The 25,980-nt window shown below is 46.0% G+C and overlaps 1 protein-coding gene and 1 long non-coding RNA gene across 4 annotated transcripts in view; one reads left to right on the forward strand and one right to left on the reverse strand.

The window, feature by feature from the left end:
* The window catches only part of LOC143158374 (uncharacterized), a 49,792-nt gene extending 42,292 nt beyond the window's left edge, over window positions 1-7,500 (reverse strand). For 2 of the 3 annotated variants that reach the window (XR_012994978.1, XR_012994977.1), the window contains exons 1-2: window positions 7,191-7,500; window positions 6,997-7,095 (exon numbers count right to left, since the gene is read on the reverse strand). This is a non-coding gene — a long non-coding RNA (uncharacterized LOC143158374). Of the gene's footprint in view, window positions 1-6,967; window positions 7,096-7,190 lie in introns of all 3 variants that reach the window. The other variant, XR_012994976.1, reaches the window with a different exon arrangement.
* A 121-nt stretch (window positions 7,501-7,621) lies between these two features.
* On the forward strand, window positions 7,622-19,818 carry SCCPDH (saccharopine dehydrogenase (putative)). The gene is made up of 12 exons (XM_076334236.1): window positions 7,622-7,896; window positions 8,140-8,252; window positions 9,169-9,249; window positions 9,723-9,852; window positions 11,377-11,426; window positions 12,542-12,672; window positions 13,193-13,310; window positions 17,306-17,425; window positions 17,537-17,593; window positions 18,132-18,243; window positions 19,084-19,165; window positions 19,627-19,818. The coding sequence occupies exons 1-12, from the start codon at window positions 7,683-7,685 to the stop codon at window positions 19,730-19,732; spliced, it is 1,314 nt and encodes a 437-aa protein (XP_076190351.1). The 5' UTR covers window positions 7,622-7,682; the 3' UTR covers window positions 19,733-19,818.
* Window positions 19,819-25,980: the final 6,162 nt, after the last annotated feature.

The following is a 25,980-nucleotide window of genomic DNA, read 5'->3' on the forward strand; positions in this document are numbered from 1 at the left end:
TTCTCAGAAAACCTCCTTGATGAGATGTATTTGTGAGCAGCAGATTCTGGAAATTGTGCCCCATTCCAACATTACAGACACTAGAGATCTGTTAGGATCTTTCCTATGAGGAAGATGGAAGACATCTTACCTTTGTTCATATTACAGACAGATCTAAATTCAATTGCAGCTATCCTGTGAGAAGCTCAGTTAGGGGCTATTTAATAGTAGCTACATGGGAGACACAGAAGCAGCTTTGAAGTGTTGCTTCTCACCTGTATTTCAGCATAGAAATACCTCTGCAGGGTATGGTGGCTGAGAGCACAGGACATTTGGCATTCTGCTCTCACCCCCAAAACTCTGCAGCAATTCTCCTGCACAAAACATCCACTAATCCACAAACTAAATGGTGTGCTCTCTTCTCCCACTTTCTTTCACAGGAGCAAGAGGGAGAAAAGCTCCACCACTGAACCATTTCTCCTCCCCTTATCGGGAACTCCCTTCCCTTCGGTCTCTGACAGTTCATAAGGATGTAGCATTACTGCAAGAGGGTGGCTTCAAGGGAAGTTACGATGGCACGAAGGTTTTAAAACTGCTGTAGGGTTAGAAGGAATAGCTACATACTCTGCTTGCAGAAGGGGTGTGTGTGTGTGGGTTGCACTGGGCTGCTATAGTTTCTGGGATGAAGATCAGAGTTTCGTGAAGGATCATCCTTCCCTTACTGTAAAGGAAACCAGTGCAGCAGATAGATGGCCTCACACAGGAGCTGTTCAAGATAGTACTGGGAAAAAAAAGTCTTTGGAGGTCAAAAGATGGAATATATTATCAATTCAAAGACAGCTACAAGAGTTTTGAGAACCATAATGCCTGTGCAGTTCAGCTGTGATTTATAAATGTGACAAAAATGAGTGATCGTGGTTTTGCCAATGTGTAAAACTGGACAATCTGAAAGTCCTTCCTTGCGTGTGAACAGACAGTATACAACCTGAAAGAAGAAAAGTACTTGTGGATACTTTGCATGAACACTGACAGAGCATTCAAATGCACTGAACCAAGGCATCTGGGTGTGGGGCCAGGCCTTGGCTGGCCCCCAAGAAGTTCTGTAGGCAACTAAAGGTGGTAGAGTACAGAGAATAACATCAAGGAACTGTATGTTTTTGCCTGCAAGCAGTTTTAGCCAATTAGAGCATATAGATATTTTCCCTTTATAATGGCCTTGCTTAAATAAGATACAAGGAATATTTTAAGAACTATTAGACTCTGTTGTTATATTCACAACGTAATTGAGGGCAAGGTGGCTAGAGAATTTTACAATTCAGTCCAATACTGAAGACTGCAGACAGTAAAGAACAGGGGATCTATCTAGCCATCCGCTTACTCCTGCTGCAACGTATGGCTTCCTTACAGTTAATATTCTGGTGCTTTGTCCCACCTACTTACACACTCAGTTTCACATGTCCTGTCCATAGGCACTCATCAAATCACAGGTCTCATTCTCCTATTGATACCTCCCTTGCTGTGAGGAATGGGTTGTGCTGGTCACTGTCAGCCACGTTTGCTCAGGTGCACACCTCTTTTTGTATTCCAAGTCCTTCACCCTCCACCCCTAGAAGTTTCATCCTCAGATATTTGCAAAGCGTTATCATGCCTCTGTAGCTATTTTTAGCTTAATAATATATACCTTGAACTTGGATTTTTCCTGGAAGGTGTCTCCATTCCTACTCCTGGATAATTCATTATTTCCTGGATGATTTTCTTGGAACTGTCTGCAATTTGTCAGTCTATTCATTGTAGTGAAGTGGCTGAACCTGAATGCAATGTTTTAAATGAGACTTTCAAATGGAGACAGATTTTTATTTCCTTCTATGCAATCTGATGCTTCTACATTGCTAATATCTCCCACATTTGCCATCCACTAGGCAAAACATTTATCCCTGTTTCTTTTAGCATAGCTGTATTCCAGGTTTTAACTTCTCCAGTATAGATTAGTTTGCATGTTCTGAATTCTTTCACTTTTAATTTATTAGCTGCCTTTAAATTATTTCTCTGCAACTATGGGAGAAAGTTTCAAATCTTTAATTGTTGTCATCAAAATGACTACTGAGCTGTGAGGTACGGCAGAGCCCTGCAGTACCCAGCAAGAGCACTTTGGCATTTAATTCTTTATGTCTTAATTTACTGTACAGCCACTTCTCTTATAGAGTGTTCTAACGCAACGTTGGTTATTATTTAGTGTCATCAGACAAATGTGCTACACTTTATTCTTTGGTCTCTATCTACTGAAAAAAATGTACATTTACCATACCTCTAAGTGTTTCAAGTTCAGTGTGAGAAGGGACAACTGCAGTAAATATTGAATGAAGAGCCTGAACTCCAGTGGCAATCAAAAGCTTTGACTTCTGCTCTACTTCTATGGGTCAATGGTGCCTTCATTTCTTCTTTTAAGAGATTGTTTAGAGTTGTATATGAATGGGACTGTGTACACAGCTTATGAAAAAATAAAAGGGTGGGATCTGCACGTGTCATAGGCTGCCATCTGTTGTTCTGTAATCTCCCAATTTAGAAATAAGCAAAATAGCTGGAAATAATTTTGTTATTATTTTTATTTGGCTGAATATATATATGCATACACTGTACATATTACATATGTGTATGTATACATATATATTAAGATGGTCCTGCACTTGGGTCACAAGAACCCCATGCAACGCTAGAGGCTTGGGGAAGAGTGGCTGGAAAGCTGCCTGGTGGAAAAGAAACCGGTCAACAGCCACCTGAACATGAGCCGGCAGTGTGCCCAGGTGGCCAAGAAGGCCAAGAGCATCCTGGCTTGTATCAGAAATAGTGTGGCCAGCAGGAGTAGGGAAGTGATCGTGCCCCTGTACTCGGCACTGGTGAGGCCGCACCTCAAATACTGTGTTCAGTTTTGGGCCCCTCACTACAAGAAGGATGTTGACGTGCTGGAGTGTGTCCAGAGAAGGGCAACGAGGCTGGTGAGGGGTCTGGAGAACAAGTCTTATGAGGAGCGGCTGAGGGACCTGGGGTTGTTTAGCCTGGAGAAAAGGAGGCTGAGGGGAGACCTCATCGCTCTCTACAACTACCCGAAAGGAGGTTGTGGCGAGGTGGGTGTCGGTCCCTTCTCCCAGGTAACTAGTGATAGGACGAGAGGAAATGGCCTCAAGTTGTGCCAGGGGAGGTTTAGATTGGATATTGGGAAAAATTTCTTTGCCAAAAGGGTTATGAAGCATTGGAACAGGCTGCCCAGGGAAGTGGTGGAGTCACCATCCCTGGAGGTATTTAAAAGATGTGGAGATGTGGCGCTTAGGGACAGGGTTTAGTGGTGGACTTGGCAGTGTTAGGTTTATGGTTGGGCTTGATGATCTTAAGGGTCTTTTCCAACCTAAATCATTCTATGGTTCTATGATTTTAATTTTTTTTTCAAAAAGGTTAGGTGATATTTTAATTTTAAAATAAAATAAAAATAAATAAAACATTACTGAACTGCCACATGTGGCAAGCAACTCTCTGTTGGGTTCTCTGCAGTTTTTAATTTCAAGCTCCTCTTTTTTGTCCCAGTCTAAATGGTTTGGTTTATCACAAATTCTTAAATTCTGTATGGGGTGGCCTTTTGGAGCCTATTGCCTCTTGATTATGAAGTAATATTCTGCATAAATTATGGATAAGATACACCATGGCACTAAGAACTGTGGGCTTTGTTCGAGAAACATTTGTTCTCATGTTCTTACAGTACTGAGTAACTGTAGCAGGTACACAGATGCCTGCCTTTTTTTTTTTTTAATCCCTTATATACTCACTTACATAATTCTTCATACCCTGCAGTGAATTATCCATGCATTGTTAATCAACCTTATTTCTCAACACCTCTGCCTACTCTTATGCTCTATTTTTTGTGTGTTCTGTACTAACTTTTACAATGATGCAAGCCAGTGATCTTATTTCATCCTTTGGGGTACAAGACAATTACCATGTTGTGTTTAAAAAAATTGCCTTCATACAGCATTGTCCAATTGACATCATACTGCATTCTTTCTGCTACCTTATTATTATTTTAATTAAAAAATAGTCATAGAACAACATCTGCATTTCCACTCTAATAAACAAAAAGTACCCTAAAGTTATAAATGAGTATAAAAAAACTTTACCACCAAGATTGGTGTCCAAGAAATATATAAATATTGATAGGAAGGATTTTATCAGAACACCTACTGTACTAAATGAAGGAACATACAAGTGCTCTTATAAATGCTTACACAGATTCCTCAGATCCTGCCAGAGGCTCCAGGTGGAACAGGAGAAGCTAGCAAAGGGAGGCATGCCCCTTTTTATTTAAGGAATTTGAAAAGATATGGCTTGTGTGCGTATGCGTGCATGCGCTTGTGTGCTTCTCTGTCCCAAAGAAATTGGCAGGGACCTCTAATAATTGAAGTTATTTTAGACTGAGGCAGTCTGGCTAAACAAGGCTTTAAATGAAGTACTGAAATCTTTAAGTATCTGTATGCAGATACACATGGAAAAAAATAAGCACCTTCGGATCTGAAAAACAAGATTTTAAAAGAAACGGCAATATCTTTTTTTGTGAGCTTCTAAAGCTCACTCAGGTGGGAACCTCCTTTGCCAAACTGCACTTGGCAGCAGATCTGGCATTTCTTGTCTTCCTATTGGACAAGGAAAAACTGTAGATCATCCTACTGCTTTCCCACAGAATAATTTTTGCAATCCTGCGTTGGCGACACTAACTAGGGAGACAGGTTAACCTTTGCCTTTAGTCAAGATTGCTGTAAGCCTTCCATTTAAAATCAGAGCCTTGACATTGCCTTGATGTTTACTATTTTGAAACCTACCTGTCTGCTTGTTAGTTTCACAGGCAGGAATGTAAACTGGCTTAGAGACTTTGCTTTTTATTCTTTTTTAACCCAGTGAGCTGGACTGAAACTGGAGATGTCTGCGAACAGAACTCTTCCACTTGCCAACCACAGGTCCCTCTCCAGAAAAAATGAGTTGGAGCTACCATAATGATATTTTATGTAAGCAAAAAAACCCCAGGTTTGCCTCCTGTTTTGATGCCCCTCTAAGTTGGTTTTCAGGTGTCCCTCTGCAGCTCTGAAAGCCAATTTCTTGCTTGTGTAAGCTGCAATTTACATAAATTATCTTGCTCCAGCAGGTGTGTTTTAAAGAAATATAGCTGACATTGAAAGAGTAGATGAAATCTTGAGAGTTGTGGATTGATAAACAGGGTAAGTCTGCCCAGTTTGGTGTAAAGTTTCAGTCACTGAGAGGAGACGGGGTTCTCAGCACTGCATACAAGCTTGTGCTTGCCAAGCCACTGCCTAACAACACAATGCACGTCTTATCAAATACATACAGCTCGAGGAAGCTTGTGCAGTCCCGATTCTTTACAAATGGTTGAGTCAGAGTCATAGGTTTATAAATTGCCTTGTTTTCTGGGAGCGACAGGGGATTAGATGTGAAAAGAGGATAATACGGAAGAGGGAGAGAAGGCAAGAGGGGCAAGCTTCTGGAGCAAAGGGATGAAGAAAGCAGGCTGAAGATCCCAGCCAGCCCTGCAAGCTATGTCAGAATCCCTCTGCAATTTGCAGGCTCCTTACAGTTTCCTGTCGTTGAACAATTTTAAATGTTAATGCAAAGTCTGAAGAAATAATGATTTTTGTTAACTTCAAATTGGGGGGAAAAATATCTATTGCTTATTGTTGTAGTGTTTTTTCAAAGCTTTTGCAAAGGAGAAGGGAAAGTGGAAGACCGAAGACAGTGGCCTTGAAGAAAACAGACTTTGAGATTTGGTGGGAGAAAAGAAAAATTGAGCGTAAGAGGAAAGTAGCTCAGAGGAGTTCAACAGTATTATGAGCACAGCTGGAAATTATCCCAGTGTGTAGGAAGGACAGGAATGCAGTAAGAGACCAGCTTGACTAATGAGATGTTCAGTGACCTCAAACACAAGAAACTGGTTTTGCAGGGTTGATCTGTAAATCAGATCAAGAAAATGATCTGGATTAAAAAAGAACACAAAAACTATCCTTGTCCTTCCCTCCCCCACTCTTTGTTTTTTGTTAGTCTTAGTTGTTTCACTGATACAGCTGATAGTGTAGGCCTACAAACAACTGCATCAGCACTACTCAAGGAGTTGATGCTGATGCTTAGAGGCGAGGATCTCCTGCTGCCTCAGAGGTGAAATGTTTAGAATGTATTCAGAAAGGACATTAATCTTCAGTACAAATCTGAGATGGGAAAAGAATGGCTAGGCAGCAGTGATTTGAAAAAGCCTCTGAGGTGGAATAGATCGTGAGCTGCAGGTACATCAACAATGTGACATTTCCCAAAAAAAAAAAAAAAAAAAAAAGGCAAATGTCTGGGGCATGTAGAAACGGGTAAATTCTGGCACATCACATAACCTTCTCAATCAATTTAGCACTGACAATGTCAATGTGGGGCCTAGTAGTGGACACTAGATTTCAAGAAAAACATAAACCAGCAGGAGGGAATTCAAAACGGGAAAAATGTATGTATGAAGTGGCCCATGAGGAAAGATCAAAAGAATTAGTGCTTTTTAATCTAGGGAAGACTGAGGAGATGCTTGGAAGTTTCCAGCTTTGCAGCATCTTTTTTATGTGCTCCTCAGGGATTAAATCTTTTACCAAGGTCCTCTAAAAACTGGAGAAACAGGAAGGGGCTGAAGCTACAGGATGTGGAGATCTAGCTTCTCGTCTCCAGCCATATAAGTGCAGGAGGAGATTGCCGGGGGAACAGTGTGAAAGCATCTATCACTAGAGGTTTTAAAACAGGTTAGACAGCCATCTGTCAGGAATGGTTTAGATATGGCAGGTGCTGCCTGGGAGGAAGGGCCAGCGAGCAGGATTCACAAGGTTGCTTCCCCCATGACTTGCTGCGAGCCTCTGAAGTCCAGGTGAGCAGCCTGGCCATGAAAAGCACAGAAAACATGACCATACCTTACCCCGCCATGCAGTCGCGGATGCTCCTTACCATCGTGGTTTTGCAGGGCCACTGCTTCTCCCCACTGCAACGGGAACTTCAAATTTTGCGTTGTTCTGCTTTTGTTGTTGACCGAAACATAAATATTTGCTGTAGTTGTGGGGGAAACAGAGTATTTCATTTTACTTCCCAGTAATTAAGGTTTTCTTTTTGATTAGTAACAGACCTCAGTTTATCTATATTACCTGTGCTGAAATACTTATGGCAGTAACTCACAGTAATGAGCCGTGCTTATCAGGAGAGAGAATGTCTGCTGTGGGACCAATAAAGATGGCCTCCGCCTACAGACGTTGCTGCTTAAACTGCTGGGCTCCAAAACCCTTGGCCGTACCTCGGCATACTGCTTTGTAGGCGGTATGTGAAAAATCCCCTGAGAGAGAGAACCTGTCCCTCTTTCATAGCTGCTGGAACGAGAACAAAGGTTATTTCTCCCCCGGCAGGGGCCGAGGGCTGAGCTGCCGCTGCCACCGGCGCTACGCGGCAGCGGCTGAGGGCCTGCCTCGGGAGCGGGGCAGGGCTGCACCGCCCCCGCGCGCCGCCCGTAACGGCCGCCCATAAGGTCCGCCCGCCGAGCAGGCCTCGCGCACCGCCCCCGCCGGCGAGGGGCGGGGTCGTATGGTACCGGCCGCTGCCTGGCGCTGACCGGCAGTGCGGCGGTTCGGGCGGCTCCTCTCCTCATGGCGGGCGACGGTGGCGGCGGGGCCGGGGCGCCCGAGCGGCCCTACGAGCTGGTGGTGTTCGGGGCCTCGGGCTTCACCGGCCAGTTCGTGGTGGAGGAGGTGGCGCGGGCGGCGGCCGGCGGGGAGCTGCGCGGCGCCCTGCGCTGGGCCGTGGCCGGGCGGAGCCGGGAGAAGTTGCAGGCGGTGCTGGAGCGGGCGGCCGAGAGGCTGGGTAACGGGCCGCGGCTGGGGGTCGTGTGGCGCGGTGCCGTTGTCCGGGGACGGCGGGGCCCGCGGGGTCCCGATGTCCCGACCCGGGAGCCGCCCACGGGCGGGGGTGAGGGGAAGGGCTGAGGGGCAAGCCTTTCGGCCTTGGGGCCGCGCCGCGGAGGTGGTGGCTCGGCCCGGGGGGGGGGAGGAGGCGCGCCCGTCGGCGCGGCGGGCGGTGTCGGTGACGGCGGTCTCGGGTGCGCAGGGAAGGCGGCGCTCGGGGCGGAGGTCGGCGTGCTGCTGTGCGATGTGGGCGACGCGGCGTCGCTGGCCGCCATGGCGAGGCAGACCCGGCTGGTGCTCAACTGCGTGGGCCCGGTGAGTGCGGTGGTCCGGGCGGTGCTCCCACGGCGTCCGCCCGCCGGGCGCGGCTCCCGGCAGAGCCCGGGGCGGCGTCTGCCCCTCTGCCGCCGCTCCTCGGCTGCGTGCGGCTGGGCTCGCCGCTCCTCGGGGCCGGGAGAGCTGCGACGGCTACCGGCAAACCTGCCGCTGGGCTCCGGCATTTCAGGAGCCGTCCAGGCGAAATGTATCTTTCTGAAATTGAACCAGAAGTACAACCGTGTACTGTAATCGCCTAAAGATTTCCCACCGCGTTTTCTGGTGGTGTAATTCACGGACAGTTCTCACTGAAATGCAGCAGGGTGCTGGGTTTTTTTGAAGTCTTTCACAGGCAGAAGCTGATTGTAAAGCGGGGAGGAGTTTTGGGTTGGGCCAAAATGTTTTAAGTGGTGCTGGGGTTGAAAATAGAGCTGGAAAAGAAGCCCGTAGACTTGCCGTTTTCAGTTCTTGGCCCCTTTAAACCTTTCAGTGGCAGCATTTCCAGCGCATTCAGAGGGGATCGAAGTACGAGAGCTGGAAGTTGGGTCATGACAATGTCTTTGAAGTTAAAAGTATTGAAGTAGAGAATATGCTGATAGTACGAGTGTAAAAAGCGTAAATTGAGATTAGATATGTTAAATTGGCCTTGGTGATCTTACCTTATGAGAGAAAGACAGTGGAGTAGTCTGTGCAGCAAACTCCGTTATCAGTGATGAAGTTTGTTATGCTATGCTGTTCCTTCTCCCAACCCCCCCAAAAAATACAAGTACTATTACATTTTTGCCCCCGCTTAGCAAAATCAGTAGCCATCAAGTGTTTACTTTTATTGTAGGTACATAGGTTAGATGAAGCACGTTGGGTGAGTTGTGCTGTGTGGGTTTTGTTTTGTTATGTGTGGTATTCTTTCCTTCTGTAGTATAGATTCTTCGGAGAGCCTGTGGTAGAAGCTTGTGTTGAAAATGGTGCAAGCTGCATTGACATCAGTGGAGAGCCCCAGGTACGTGACAGTAGAAAAAATGCTACCTTATATCAAGGATCTATTAAAGGAGCATTTGTTTAGTGTGTTTCATGTTTCTGCCAATGTTTTTGAACGTGAAGACAAATTCTGCCTCCTGATCTACAATTTAAGATGCATTAATTATTTTAAAGTACATTAATGTCTGTTGTATAGTTTTCTTAGGTTTAGACAAGAGCCTCTCAGGTTCTCTCTGGAAAGCCAAAATCTTTGAATTCTGCTTTAAGTCTCGGTTGTGATTCTACATGGGACTTTTGTATAGATCACATTTCTTTGCACTGCTGTGAGACTTTCATACCATAAAACGGGAATAGTATGCATCGGTCTTAAAGATGCTTGTAAGCGGTTTGAAGTATGTAGGGTGCTACGATGTGACAGTAAAGCGCTGACAGCTAATACTGGGCATGGCCAAATACGGAGTGGTGCTTAAAATGTTTGTTCTGACTGTGTTTTAGTTTCTGGAAGGAATGTACCTGAAATACAACGAAAAAGCTGCGGAAAAGGGAGTATATGTCATTGGAAGCTGTGGCTTTGACTCTGTACCAGCCGATATGGGAGTACTGTACACCAGAGACAAGCTGAAAGGTGACTTAGTCAAGTGTGACCTTAATGCTGAAAAAGAAACGTGGATGATGCTTTCATCTGGTTTCCTGAAGCAGCAGCGCTTGTGTGGAAACTCGTTTGGTCTCTCTTTTTGCTTGCCTTTACCAGCTGACCAGTTTCAACCAAATCTGGTAGATAAACGTTTAAAAGTAAATCCTGTTCCCATTAGATTGGAGAGAATGGATCGTTGGGTAGAGGAGGGATTCAAGGTAATGTTGCTCACTGAGAGAACAGAGCCTTCAGCTGCCAGCAGCGGGTTGCTCAGCCAGCGTGTGGACGTCCCTAGGCAAGCCTCAGCGCACTGCCTCTTGTGCAGTGGGAATCTTGTAGGCAAGAGACAGTGGGGACCGGAAAGCTGCGGGAGAGGGATTGCAAATTAGTGGGTAATCGGGTTTTGTAAGTTTCCTTTTTCTACCGCAAGCGCTGTATGAGTGTAAGTAGATGGACAGTGCCATAGAATGCCTTTTTCTTTAAGAGCAGCTAGACCGTAACTGAAAGAGGATAAATGTATTTGAGAAAAGATGCCAGCTGTTTTAATTCTATGCAAGTAGTATTTGATCCTAATCTCAAAGGAGGGTACTTTGTTCATTAGGTCTGACTTTCAGTTGGAAGGGCCGATAAGAGTATCCAAATGTTTTGCTTCTACGTACTATTAAAACCGCTATTAAGTGGGATTGCTTTACACTGGAGTGTATCATCAACTTTCAGGTTAAGAAAACCCAATCTGGATCTGATTGGAGGGAGAGGAGAGGCGTGGAAATGAGTATCTGGTTGCTCCTGGGATTATAACTTGATGTCTGATACTTGTTTTGAATAAAGATGTCTTTTTATCTCTTCCTATATTGACTTTATGGTATTATCACTCGTCTGTCCAGTTGCTTGCTATATTGAAATTTCCCCACGCAAGTACAGTTTTACAATCTCAGAAGGAACTGAGCAAAACAAAGCAGAATTTGGAGGAGTTGTTTTGTTCTGCTGTTTATCACAACTAAGTGTTCTTTGCAAAACACAAGCTATGCTAAAATTAGATGGTTTAGGATATCTTGTGTCTTTTGGGTTTTTTGCGGGTTTGTGGGTATTTTTTTTTTTTTGTAGTTATGGTCTACCAAAGTCTGTAAGTCCATCTCAGTTTTCACAGCCTACGTCATCCTGTATTTTGAAACTTGGAGGAGAACTAAATATGGCTCTTAATACGCCTTTCCTTTTTTTTTTTTCATTGATTATTTGTATTATCTCATTAACTAGATAAGACAAATGAAAAATTTAACGAGTAAAGATAATATTAGTGACCCTTATTGAAGTACTTGACATAAGAAATTTGACACTTGCTAACTAAAATAGCTGTGGAACTTAATCTTAGTTTCTTTTACTTTGAGATAAAGATGTGACTCTGCCTTTTCAACTAAAAATGTCAGTGGCTTGCTATTTGAGTCTACCAGAGTGTGTATTCTGGCTTTGTGACCTGATGACTGTATATGCCAAGTAATGTTTTCTCCTCCCTTAAAGGTACCTTAACTGCTGTTGAAAGTTTCCTGACAGTGAAATTTGGACCTGAGGTTAGTTGGTTTATACCTTCTTGGAAACTCAAAGGTATTTGTGATAACATCACCGTAGCCCATTAGAATAACTGTTGTTACATTAATTCAGACCAAGGAACAAGCTGGCAGTTCCTTGATGATGAGTCTAAGAAGTTTATTCTTTAGGAGCTAATAAAAGTATCCCAAGCAAACACCCTTTTGTAAGGTTCATTTGCATAGGCTGTCTACCTAAGTTTGTTGTGTTAAGCTGTTTCAAGAAAGACTTAGTTTTTGCAGAGATGTGGGAAGGGTTCATACACAAGTAAACTGTAACAGAGACACAGTATGTTGCCAGTAATCCTAGTGTTTGGCTGTTTGGTTTTTTGTTTGTGGGGAGTTGTTTCGTGTATTGGGTCTGGCTGAGACGGAGTTAATTTTCTGCATAGCAGCTCTCGTAGTGCTGTGCTTTGTAGGGGTAGCTAGAAAGGTGTGGGTAATGCACCAGTGTTTTGGCTACTGCTGAGCTGTGCTGGCACAGCATCCAGGCTGTCTCTCCCAACATTCCCCCGCCCCTCGTGCAGGAGGCTGGGGGTGGGCAAGATCCTGGGCGGGGACGTAGCCACGACAGCTGACCCAAACTGACCAAAGGGATATTCCATACCATGTGATGTCTGCTCAGCAATGAAAGCTAAGAGAAAGGAGGAGGGACGGGGGGCATTCGTTACGACAACGTTTGTCTTCCGGAGCAACCACTATGTGTACTGAAGCCCTGCTTCCTGGGAAGTGGCTGGACATCACCTGCTGATGGGAAGTAGAGAATAAATCTTTTGCTTTCCTTTGCTTCTGCATGCAGCCTTTGCTTTTGCTTTATTAAACTGCCTTTATCTTGACCCATGAGGCTTTTTTTTCCATTGTACTTTCTCCCCTCCCTGCCCTACTGAGGAGGGGAGTGACAGAGCAGCTTGGTGGGCACCTGGCATTCAGCCAAGGTCAACCCACCGCAATTCAAGGTACTTTAATGCATGTAATCATAATACATATATGTAATAATTGTAGTAATGTGCAATATATGTAATAAATCTAAGGTCGTTATTAAAATAATACATGAAACCTTTAGATCCTGAATTAATTACTGTTTCATGGTATGTCACCAGGGTTCTTGTGTACATGATGGGACCTGGAAGTCAGCTGTTTATGGCCTTGCGGATCAAGACAACCTGAGGAAGCTTCGAAAGAAGATAGGATATGCCCCTGTTCCAGTAGTTGGTGCAAAACTTAAAAGAAGGTATACGAAGCATAAGGTGTGAAACACGCTGTCTTCTAACAGTGCCAGTATTTATTATCTAGATTGTTAACATACTATTTAAATACTAAAAAGATGCATTTAGGACTTTAGGATAATATGAACACATAGATGCTCGTCTAGTAGAATTGAAGATAAGTTCAGTTTTACAGAAAAAAGAACATGTCCCAGCATTTACTGGGTCTCAAAGTTAACTTGTTCTAAAAGACTTTTAGTGACGTGGCAAACACTTGAGTTTGATTTCGGAAGTGATCAGTAGAATGGGAAAAAGAAATGTGAGGAGAATGTTATTTTGATTATCAAATTAATCCTTCCTATAGGGCATGGAATTTTCAGCTGAGCCAAGGCGAAATTTGGAATGGTTTGCTTTCAGTGAAAGAGATAACGTTGTAAAAATGCTTGAGAAAAAGCCAGTATTGGTAGGGCCGTTATGATCAGTTTCTTTCAGTTTGTGTGAACATTTGAACATTTTTTTCTGACTTCTTTTTATTTCCATTTGCAGAGGACTTGTGTTTTACAGTCAGGAATTCAAGGAGTACTCCGTTCCATTCATGGGATCTGATGTTTCTGTTGTGAAACGGTCTCAGCGTTATTTGCACACAGAGTTGCAGGAAACACCTGTAAGTTACTGTTATTAGCATACTATGTCTTTATTACCATTTTCAACGCCTCTTTCCTTTATGTAATAGAATAGAATCATTAAGGTTGGAAAAGACCTCTAAGAGCATCGAGTCCAACTGTCGACCCAACACCACCATGTCCGCTAAACCATGTCCCTAAGTGCCTCATCTACGCATCTTTGAAATACAGCCAGGGATGGGGACTCCACCACTTCCCTGGGCAGCCTGTTCCAATGTTTAACCACTCTTTCAGTAAAGAAATTTTTCTTCGTGTCCAATCTAAACCTCCCCTGGCGCAACTTGAGGCCACTTCCTCTCGTCCTTTTGCTAGTTACTTGGGAGAAGAGACCGACACCCACTTCGCTACGACCTCCTTTCAGGTAGTTGTAGAGAGTGATAAGGTCTCCCCTCAGCCTCCTTTAATAATTAATTAACAGTCCTAATAACTGTTCTTAGTGCAGATCTGTGTAGTAGGGTTTCTGTAGTTAGGTAAATAGTAATGAACTGGGATGTGCTTTTGCTTCTGTAAAGAATCATAGAATAGTTTGGGTTGGAAGGGACCTTTAAAGGTCATCTAGTCCAACCCCTCTGCCATGGGCAGGGACATCTTCAACTAAATCAGGTTGCTCAGAGCCCCATCCAACCTGACCTTGAATGTTTCCAGGGATGGGGCATCCACCCCTCTCTGGGCAACCTGTGCCAGTGTTTCACCACCCTCAGTGTAAAAAATTTCTTCCTTATATCTAGTCTAAATCTACCCCCTTTTAGTTTCAAGCCATTCCCCCTTGTCCTGTCGCAACAGGCCCTGCTAAGAAGTTTGCCCCCGTCTTTTTTATAAGCCCCCTTTAAGTACTGATAGGCTGCAATAAGGCCTCCCCGAAGCCTTCTCTTCTCCAGGCTGAACAACCCCAACTCTCTCAGCCTTTCTTCATAGCAGAGGTGTTCCATCACCCGATCATTTTTGTGACCCTCTTCTGGACCTGCTCCAACAGGTCCGTGTCTTTCCTGTACTGAGGGCTCCAGAGCTGGACGCAGTACTCCAGGTGGGGTCTCACCGGAGCAGAGTAGAGGGGCAGAATCACCTCCCTCGACCTGCTGGCCATGCTTCTTTTGATGCAGCCCAGGATACGGTTGGCCTTCTGGGCTGCGAGCGCACATTGCTGGCTCATGTCCAGCTCTTCATCCACCAGTACCCCCAAGTCCTTCTCGGCAGGGCTGCTCTCAGTCCCTTCATCCCCCCAGCCTGTATTGGTACCGGGGCTTGCCCTGACCCAGGTGCAGGATCCTGCACTTGGCCTTGTTGAACCTCATGAGGTTCACACAGGCCCACTTCTCGAGCTTGTCCAGGTCCCTCTGGATGGCATCCCGTCCCTCTGGCGTGTCGACCGCACCACTCAGCTTGGTGTCACCTGCAAACTTGCTGAGGGTGCACTCGATCCCGCTGTCTATGTCACTGATGAAGATACTGAACAGTACCGGTTCCAATATGGACCCCTGCGGGACGCCACTCATCACCAACCTCCATCTGGACATTGAGCCGTTGACCACTACCCTCTGGATGCGACCATCTAACCAATTCCTCACCCACCGGACAGTCCACCCATCAAATCCATACCTCTCCAATTTAGAGAGAAGGATGTTGTGGGGGACCGTGTCAAAGGCCTTACAGAGCTCCAGATAGACGACATCTGTAGCCCTTCCCATGTCCACTGCTGTAGTCGCTCCATCATAGAAGGCCACTAGGTTAGTCAGGCAGGACTTGCCCTTGGTGAAGCCATGCTGGCTGTCTCGAATCACCTCCATGTGCCTTAGCATAGCTTCCAGGAGGATCTGTCCCATGACCTTCATAGGCGCAGAGGTGAGACTGACTGGCCTGTAGTTCCCCGGTTCTTCCTTTTTTCCCTTTTTAAAAATGGGGGTTATGTTTCCCCTTTTCCAGTCAGTAGGAACTTCTCTGGACTGCCGTGACTTCTCAAATACGATGGATAGCGGCTTAGCAACTTCATCTGCCAGTTCCTTCAGGACCCACGGATGGATCTCATCGGGTCCCATGGGCTTGTGCACCTTCTGGTGCCTTAGATGGTCTTGAACCTGATCTTCTCCCACAGTGGGTGGCTCTTCATTCTCCCAGTCCCTGCCTTTGCTTTCTGTGACTTGGGCGCTGTGGCTCGAGCACTTGCCAGTGAAGACTGAGGCAAAAAAGTCATTGAGTACCTCTGCCTTCTCCGTATCCTGGGTAACCAGCTCTCCCGTTTCATTCCAGAGAGGGCCCACGTTTTCCCTCATCTTCCTTTTATCCCTGATATGCCTGTAGAATCTTTTCTTGTTGCCCTTGATGTCCCTGGCCAGATTTAATTCTATCAGGGCTTTAGCTTTCCTAACCTGATCCCTGGCTGCTCGGACAATGTCTCTGTATTCCTCCCAGGCTACCTGTCCTTGCTTCCACCCTCTGTAGGCTTCCTTTTTGTGTTGGAGTTTGTCCAGGAGCTCCTTGTTCATCCATGCAGGCCTCCTGGCATTTTTGCCTGACTTCTTTGTTGGAATGCATCGCTCCTGAGCTTGGAGGAGGTGATCCTTGAATATTACCCAGCTTTCTTGGGGCCCTCTTCCCTCCAGGGCTTTGTCCCATGACACTCTACCAAGCAGATCCCTGAAGAGGCCAAAGTCTGCTCTCCTGAAGTCCAGGGTAGTGAGCTTGCTGTGCGTCCTCCTTGGTGCCCTAAGGATCTGGAACTCCACCATTTCGTGGTCACTGCAGCCCAGGCTGCCCTTGAGCTTCACGTTCCCCACCAGCCCCTCCTTGTTGGTGAGAACAAGGTCCAGCATAGCACCTCTCCTCGTTGGCTCCTCTACCACTTGGAGAAGGAAGTTATCATCAACGCGTTCCAGGAACCTCCCGGATAGCTTATGCCCTGCCGTGTTGTCCCTCCAACAGATGTTGGGGTGGTTGAAGTCCCCCATGAGGACCAGGGCTTGTGAGCGTGAGGCTTGTTCTGTTGCATCACCTCTGGAAGCAGCTTGACCTGATGTGGTGCAGGTGGTTCTGGGTGCACTGGCCTGTTTCATACTACTCTGCCTGATGAGCTTGCCTATTGCTGCTAGCATAATGGTTACGAGAGTCTCTTGTAGGGTTCTCATGCTCTCTGATTTCTGGGTATGTATTTGTAGGGAACGCAAGCCTTGAGTCACAGAAATATTTGAAAGTTAGTGTTCATGATTTTCGGGAATGATGAATACCTTAAATTCTGTTCCTGTGCAGGGGCTTTTTTTGTTGCATCAATAGAGCTTCTAAAAGCATTGTAATTGTAGTCTCTATAACTACAGTCAGGTCAGTACAGTGTAGTAAACATTCTGATAACAAATTCCTATGCTGCTCCTTTGTATCTGGAGACTTCTTTGACGCTTGGGTCTCCGGTGTGCAGAGTAAAGGCAATGATGTGAAGTGGTGGTGCTGGAAAAGTTGGTGTTTAGTTTTTGTTTTCCATGGCTTCCTGAGAGGAGACCGGCACCAACAATGTGTGTAACAGCTGTGCGGAATCACAGGCATCAGTTAAGAGGTGGAGGGGAGATAGTGCTCTAAAAAGATACTTGGAAACTACTAATGAGAAAGGCTTGCCATTGCTATTCCAGAATTCTAAAGTAAGGCCTCAGTTTCTCTTAAACTAAAGCAAAGAGAGGAGGAAAGGAAGGTCTTGGGAAAGAAGCCTGAAATCAGATACCAAAGTGCATCTCTCTTTAAAGTTTTCCACTCTTGTTTACCATGCTCGCTCCCTCGCCATTCTGTGGTTATATTGTCTTCTCATAACGAATTACAACATGAAGCATTATTCAGAGAGTTGTTTAGAACTAGGACAGTTGTTTAAGGCCCTATTTAAACAGCTATCTATTATATCAAACAATTGCATCCTAATATGGGGGTAGGTTTATTTTTACAAATGCATTGATGCAAAAATTTTAATGTAAGTTCTGTCACTGAAAACATGTGTCTGCCTCAGGTGCAGTATGGCGCTTATGTGAACGTAGGTGGTCTTGGCTCTGTTATCAAGCTGATGTTTGCCGGCCTTTTATTTCTTCTTCTTGTGAAGTTTAGCTTTGGAAGAAAACTTCTGACAAAAGTAAGTGTTCAGAACACAAAAGAATTAAGTGTTTGGAGATTTTTTTTTTCCCTCCTCTAGTTCACTGTTGGTCTCTTTTTGTCTTCTCCCCACCCCCCGCTTATTCTGTAGTACCCGGAATTTTTCTCTGCTGGACGCTTCACAAAGAAAGGACCAACCCAGAAGCAGGTAACTGACTGTTTTCCATCACAATTATTGACTAAATTTGTTACGGTAATGGTGGACTAGTAATCTAGAGTCAACTGCTTAGTCTCAGAGAAATAGTTTCTAAATGCACATTGTGTGTGCCTGTTCACATAGCTTTGAATATTTAAATACTCATGCCTTCTGCTATTAGACATCAAAGTATGGGGAACTCACATGAGAAAAAATGGATCACGTTGCTGGGTCTGATGTATTTACATGGATGGCTCACAGCACTCAGTCTGTCAAAGGTGATGACAGAGGGAGACTGAGTAGCAAAAACCCAGGACTGAAAGCATGGAGAGAATAAATGGACTGTAGAACAATAACAGTTCCAACAAAGTGGAAGTGATCAAAAAATTTAGATGAGATTGTACCTTTTGAGCAGTAACTCAAAATAACTACTCTCGTGTTTAGATGGATCATAGTATCTGGCATAACAGATACTTACACTTACTACTTGTGCTTGCCTGATATGAGTGAGTTACTGTTTTGGTGACCATGCTTGTCTTGTCCACTACAGATGGATGGAACCTCTTTTACAATGACTTTTTTTGGCGAGGGTTACAGTGAGGGGCAAGATCCCCAGAATGGCAAACCAAATGTAAAGATCTGCACTGAAGTGAAAGGACCAGGTGTGTATGTTAGTAGCAGCTAACTGCTTTTGCCTTGCGTTGCCTACTCTAAAATAGGTTTATGGTTCCACTGCTGCTATTTTCACGCTCGAGGAGCACCAGCAACATGGACAAAGTCAACAGCCTTTACAGAGTCTTACCTTGGATGCTAGCATTCCTTATGACCTGTTTTTTGACCTAGCCAATTCACTTGCATTCTTGTCATTCTCTTTCCTTCTGACTTTCCCCATTCCAATTTTCCTTTTTGCAGAGTAGAGCAGTGAAAGGGAGAGTGCTTTAAGGATAGCTTTCAGTTGTTACAGCCTGGACTTCCTACTTGTTTATTTCCAGTTCCCTGTGAGTGAACTTACACAGATCTGGCACGGTATCACTTCTGGCTAGAACATAGTTGTGTTCAGATCATTCCTTTGGGGGGAGATGACACCTGAAGTGAAGTTTGGAGACAGCAAGAATGTATATTCAGAAAGGACTTAATGAAGCATAGCTTCTTTAAATAACTAGAGATGTAGCTGAAGGCAACAGTCTCGCAGCAAAAGTCTGAATTTAAGCACAGGATGGGGAAAGCTCTTGCTGTAATGGAGAGCCCTCCCTCACTGTGAGGCGACCGCTCGTGGTGGTTGTGTGGTTATAGGCCTGTATTTGAAGCAGCATTTGTCCAGATGAGATCTTAAGGACTTCACCAGCTACTTGGGATGATTACCAGGTAAAGAAGCTGTTCTTAGATGAGGAAGGCTGTTTTATTGCCCAAGAGACTATTCTTCAGCATGCTCTAGGTAAGAGCAAGACTACATTCTACATTTCAACACGCTGTACGTTGTTTGTTTGTTTGTTTTTTGTCAGAGCCTGGCTATGTTGCTACACCAATTGCGATGGTTCAAGCAGCTGTCTCTCTTCTGGAAGATGCAGCTTCTCTGCCTAAACGGTAAGTACTTTCCCATGCAGAACAGCTTGATCTCCCTTAAGGCTACTGTGTGCATATGTTTCTCTTTGAAAATACAGATCTCATAACCCTGTAGATTTCTGTGTTACCTCTCCCAAATGGCTGTGCAAGGGAGATGCTTCACCACAACCTGATTTAAAGCCACTTCCTCTTCATCTGCCTTTCAATTTGAAAGGATGTAGTCATAGGTTTTTAGTAACGCTTTTGCAGCATCTATTGCAGCAGTGTCTATATTTTCAGTTAATGGAATGGTTTCTGTTTCTGCTGGATGCAGGAGTGAACCTATGAATATAACCAGCTTGCCAAATTCCTCGTGTGCTCTCCTGTGGGGGAGAAAGTGGCTTTTTCTTTCTTAGGCAGGGAAACACGTCTTTGACTTCAAGAAAAGGTGTCACTCAATCACTGTACCACTGATGTTTTTCTCTTTTGATTTTTATTAACAGGGGTGGTGTATATTCTCCGGGAGCTGCCTTCTTTAAAACAAAATTGATTGATCGCCTCAACAAGTGTGGCGTTGAGTTCTCTGTTATTAGCAAGCCTGAAGTCTGAAGTCAAAATGTAACTGTATGAACTAACACCTTTCCTGGGACTAACTCCAATAAAACTCATTTGGCAGTAAAAGCCTAATCATAAAATAGTTTCACTGCACTATTGTTTACAGCAGAAACAGAAGAAAAATTGAGTTAAAAATCATACCACTGTTTGCTGTAGTGAGCAAACCCATAAAGGGTACTGAGTTTTAATTCACAAGCGTATTACATCAGTGACTTATTGGGTGTTATTTCTAGAATTTTGTTTCATCTCTTTCATCTAAGTTTTAAGTTACTACTTAATGGAACCATTATAGCATCTTGTCGTGGTTTAACCTCAGCCAGCAACTGAGCCCTATGCAGCTGCTCGTGCGTTCTTCCCCCCTCACCCCCCACCCCAGTGGGATGAGGGAGAGAATCGGAAGACTAAAAGTGAGAAAACTTGTGGGTTGAGATAAGAACAGTTTAATAATTGAAAGAAAATAGTAAGAAAATAGTAATAACAATAATAATAAAAATATACAAAGCAAGTGATGCACAATGCAATTGCTCACCACCCACCGACTGATGCCCAGCCAGTCCCCGAGCAGCGGCCCCCCCCGGCCAGCTTTCCCCCGGTTTATGTACTGAGCATGACGTCACATGGTATGGAATGTCCCTTTGGCCAGTTCGGGTCAGCTGTCCTGGCTGTGCCCCCTCCCAGCTCCTTGTGCACCTCCAGCCTTCTCAGTCGGTAGAGCATGGGAAGCTGACAAGTCCTTGACCAGTGTAAGCACTACCTAGCAACAACTAAAACATCGGTGTGTTATCAACATTATAACAAACCACAGCACTGTGCCAGCTACTAGGAAGAAAATTAACTCTATCCCAGCTGGAACCAGGACAGTGTCCGCCCCTTATTCTATACCATCTATGTCATGCCCAGGTCCCCCGTGTTCCAACACATTCCCATTAATCACCACCCCTTTTCCTGTCTTTTGATCTATATACACACAGATATCATTCCCTTAGTCTAGGGACCATCCCTCTAAAATGTTCATTGAGTTCATTTAGTCCATGACTTTGGGCTCCATCTGTCATAATCTTTCAGGGCAGGAAAGATGGTATGCGGTGTTGGATTGTTTCATGTTGAAGGCAGTTGTGGTTCCATCATTACTGCACTTTGCTCGGTTTCATCAAAGTTCGTTCTTCATTAATCTGGGTGATTCTTGCTGTAATACCGTTGATACGGCATGTAATATTACATAGCAATTAACATCATACAGTTCAAATCATTGGCTATTCTCACCCAAAATCAAATCCCCTTGAGGTACACATTGGACTTCCCCATCCTTCTGTACCACCAAGTGTACCCAGGTCCTTGAGCAAAAGCAAGCCCACAGATGGGTTTACCTTTCCCTGAGGCAGGAATAACCCAGGCTGCCTTCCCCAGCATATTTTTATGTGCACTACAGGGACTTTATCCCCTTCTACAGTACATAAAGTTTTGACCAGGCAGGGCCAGCTCGACTGGCAGATCCCCTAATGTTGACTAACCAGGTGGCCTCTGCTAAATATGTATCCCAATGTTTGAACATCCCAGCACCCATTGCTCTCCGTGTAGTCTTTAACAGTCCATTGTATCGTTTGATTTTCCCGGAGGCTGGTGCATGATAGGGGATGTGATACACCCACTCAGTGCCGTGCTCTTTGGCCCAGGTCTCTATGAGGTTGTTCCAGAAATGAGTCCCCTTGTCTGACTCACTCACTCCTTTCTGGGGTGCCATGTCGCCATAGGACTTGCTTTTCAAGGCCCAGGATAGTGTTCTGGGCGGTGGCATGGGGCACGGGATATGTTTCCAGCCATCCGTCGGTTGCTTCCACCGTTGTAAGCACAGGGCGCTTGCCTTGACAGGTTTGTGGGAGTGTGATATAATCGATCTGCCAGGCCTCCCCATATTTATATTTCAACCATCGTCCTCCATACCAGAGAGGCTTTAAGCGCTTGGCTTGCTTGATGGCAGCGTGTTTCACATTCATGGATAACCTGTGCAATAGCGTCCATGGTCAAGTCCACCCCTCGATCGCAAGCCCATCTGTATGTTGCATCTCCTCCTTGGTGACCTGAGGTGTCATGGGCCCACCGAGCTATAAATAATTCACCCTTACGTTGCCAGTCCAGATCCACCTGAGCCACTTCAGTCTTAGCAGCCTGATCCACCTGCTGGTTGTTTTGATGTTCTTCAGTGGCCTGACTCTTGGGTACGTGAGCATCTACGTGATGTACTTTTACAACCAGATTTTCTACCCGGGCAGCAATATCTTGCCACAATGCGGCAGCCCAGATGGGTTTGCCTCTGCGCTGCCAGTTGCTCTGCTTCCATTGCTGCAACCACCCCCACAGGGCATTTGCCACCATCCATGAGTCAGTGTAGAGAGAGAGCACTGGCCACTTTTCTCGGTCAGCAATGTCTAAAGCCAGCTGGGTGGCCTTTACTTCTGCAAATTGGCTTGATTCACCTTCTCCTTCAGCCGTTTCTACAACTTGTTGCATGGGACTCCACACAGCAGCCTTCCACCTCCGATGCTTTCCTACAATACGACAAGACCCATCAGTGACCAGAGCGCATTGTTTCTCACTTTCTGGTAGTTTATTATACATTGGGGCCTCTTCAGCACATGTCACCTCCTCCTCTGGCGATATTCCAAAATCTTTGCCCTCTGGCCAGTCCATGATCACTTCCAGGATTCCTGGGCGACTGGGGTTTCCTATTCGAGCCCGTTGTGTGATCAGTGCGACCCACTTACTCCATGTAGCACCAGTTGCATGATGTGTACAGGGGATCCTCCCTTTGAACGTCCAGCCCAGCACTGGCAGTCGGGGTGCCAGGAGGAGCTCTGCTTCAGTACCAATGACTTCTGAAGCAGCTCGAACCCCTTCACATGCTGCCAATATCTCTTTTTCAGTTGGAGTATAGTGGGCCTCGGACCCTCTGTATCCCCGATTCCAAAACCCTAGGGGTCGACCTCGAGTCTCCCCTGGTGCTTTCTGCCAGAGGCTCCAGGTAGGGCCATTCTCCCCGGCTGCGATGTAGAGCACCTTTTTTTTCATCTTGTCTTGCCCGGACTGGCCCAAGGGCTACTGCATGAACTATCTCCTGTTTAATTTGTTCAAAAGCTTGTCGTTGCTCAGGGCCTCATTTGAAATCGTTCTTCTTCCGGGTCACTTGATAGAGAGGGTTTACAATCAGACTGTAATTTGGAATATGCATTCTCCAATCAGACTGTAATTTGGAATATGCATTCTCCAAAAACCCATGACGCCTAAGAAAGCTTGGGTTTCCTTTTTGCTAGTTGGTGGAGACATGGCTGTTAGTTTGTTGATCGCATCCATTGGGAGTTGACGACGTCCATCTTGCCATTTTATTCCTAAAAACTGGATCTCCTGTGCAGGTCCCTTGACTTTACTTTGTTTTATGGCAAAACTGGCTTTCAGAAGGATTTGGACTATTTTCTTCCCTTTCTCAAAAACTTCTCCTGCTGCGTTGCCCCACACAATGATGTCATCAATGTATTGCAGGTCATCTGGAGCTTCATCCTGTTCCAGTGCAGTCTGGATCAGTCCATGGCAAATGGTGGGGCTGTGTTTCCACCCCTGGGGCAGTCGGTTCCAGGTATACTGGACGCCCCTCCAAGTGAAAGCAAACGGTGGCCTGCACTCTGCTGCCAAAGGGATTGAGAAGAACGCATTAGCGATACCAGTTGTGGCATACCACTTGGCTGCCTTTGACTCCAGTTCATATTGAAGTTCTAGCATGTCCGGCATGGCAGCACTCAGCGGTGGTGTGACTTCATTTAGGCCCTGATAGTCTACTTTTGGTCTCCACTCTCCATTAGACTTTCGCACTGGCCATATGGGGCTGTTAAGGGGTGAGTGAGTCTTGCTGCTCACTCCTTGGTTCTCCAGTCGACGAATCAGCTCATGGATGGGAATCAGGGAGTCTTGGTTGGTGCAATATTGCCACCGGTGCACTGTGGTGGTAGCGATTGGCACCTGTTGTTCTTCGACCTTCAGCAACCCCACAACAGAAGGGTCCTCCGAGAGACCAGGTGTGAGAGACTGAAAGAGTTATGTCCCAAACATTGTGGCAAAGCAGGTTGTGGTCTGCATGGCAATGGTGGACCGCAGGTGAGAGGCACCGACGGGATGCGGAGGGTGTGCCGGAGGGTGCGCAGTTCCGTGTTCTGATAGGCCCGGCAGGACAACGCACCATATATGGCCCGAGGTCATACAAAGTTCATTTGAGGAAGGGGCTCACGACCACCCAAAAGACCCTCTCACGACCACCCCCCGGTGGCGCCTGCGCAGGACATCAGGAGTTGCATAACTCCCTGAGGGGCGTGACTGGCGCGGCCGAGAGGCGGGGACTAGGCTATAAAAGGCGCCACTGCAAGGCGCCACGTGCGCGCGCCCACCGCCGGAGGACCGACACGTCCACAGTCATTATCGCAGGATCCAAGGGTGGTGATGTCTTTCTCTCTCTTTTCTTTTTCCTTTTCCTCTCTTTCCTTTTCTTCTTATCAATGTCTCAATAGAACCCACGCCACCTACCATTATGCTTTCCAAGTTCAGGTTGCTTCTGCCATAATAAAACGTTTGATTGATCGTCTGCTGTTGTTTCACCTTAATTTAGCCCTAGGGAATCACGAAACCACTACGACCCCCTGAGGTACCCAGTCTGGGTCATGACACCAGGCAAGGTAGACAGCTGTTTAATTTCCTCTGTCTCCAAGGCAGCTATACCAAAAACCCACTGGTACCCTTTTGGGTCCTTGAAATACCCTCTCCTGAGGTAGTCTATGCCAAGGATGCACGGAGCCTCTGGGCCAGTCACAATGGGGTGCTTCTGCCACTCATTCCCAGTTAGGCTCACTTCGTCTTCCAATACAGTTAGCTGTTGGGATCCCCCTGTCACTCCAGAAATACAGATGGGTTCTGCCCCTTTGTAGCTTGATGGCATTAGGGTACACTGTGCACCGGTGTCCACTAGAACCTTATACTCCTGTGGGTCTGATGTGCCAGGCCATCAAATCCACACAGTCCAGTAAACCCGGTTGTCCCTTTCCTCCACCTGGCTGGAGGCAGGGCCCCTCTAGTCCTGGTCACAGTATTTGTTACTCACTTGTTGTAAATACGAATCAGAAGTCCCTTCATTAAGATCAGAAGTAAGATCAGCCCTTCGACTCTGTCTGGGGAACTGCCCACTGGAAATTGGAGCAGCAATTTTCCTGGAAGAACCCCCTTTTGTGATTGTTTTTCCTTGCAACTCACGTACCCGTGCCTCTAGGGTCGAGGTAGATTTTCCATCCCACTTCCTGATGTCCTCTCCATGGTCACACAGGTAAAACCACAGGGTGTCCCGTGGTGTGTACGCTTTATATCCTTTCTCTTGAGCAAAAGAACGCTGACTCCTAATAGCTGAGATACTGGTCCGTATAGGTGGGGAGTAGGACCTATCCTCTCCGAGCTGCTGGACCTTCCAGGACAGTTTCTCCACAGCCAAGACAAGGGAGGAAGAGAGACTTTCTTCGTATTGCTGGAATTGACCAGCCAATTCATCCACCGTTTGTCCCTCTCCATCTTTCCAGGTCATTACTGCCAATGAGTTGGCATATGAAGATGGTGCACTCCGCACAAAATTCCGCCACATGGGCCGTGTGCACTTGACTTCATCTGGATCTTTGGATAACTGCTTGTTGTTCAGGTCACCATAAATCACCTCCAGCACGGCTAATTCCCTCAGGTACTGGATACCTCTCTCCATGGTGGTCCACTTGCCTGGGTGACATATAACATCTTCCTTGAAGGGATACCTGTCCTTCGCGCCTGACAGGAGCCGCCTCCAAAGGCTGAGGACTTTTGTCCCTTTTCCAATCGCTTTGTCAATGCCCCCTTCCCTAGAAAGGGGTCACAGCTGCTTGGCTTCCCTACCCTCTAATTCCAGGCTACTGGCCCCATTATCCCAGCATCGGAGCAGCCAGGTGACAATGTGCTCGCCTGGATGATGGCTGAAATCTTTTCATATATCTCACAGCTCACTCAGGGATAGAGATCGTGTGGTTACCGCCTCGTTTATGAGTTCTTCCTCTTCCTCCCCGAGCAGCGCCCGGCTCTCCTCCTCCTGTTCTCGTGATAGCCCTACTCTGGAGTAATCTGCCTTGTCCACCTCTTCATCCGGCTCCCTTTCGGACGAAGTTTCTTCCTCCCTTACTAAATGAGCCGACTTC

The sequence above is a fragment of the Aptenodytes patagonicus genome, chromosome 3, assembly GCF_965638725.1.
Source record: "Aptenodytes patagonicus chromosome 3, bAptPat1.pri.cur, whole genome shotgun sequence".
NCBI classification, from domain to species: domain Eukaryota; kingdom Metazoa; phylum Chordata; class Aves; order Sphenisciformes; family Spheniscidae; genus Aptenodytes; species Aptenodytes patagonicus.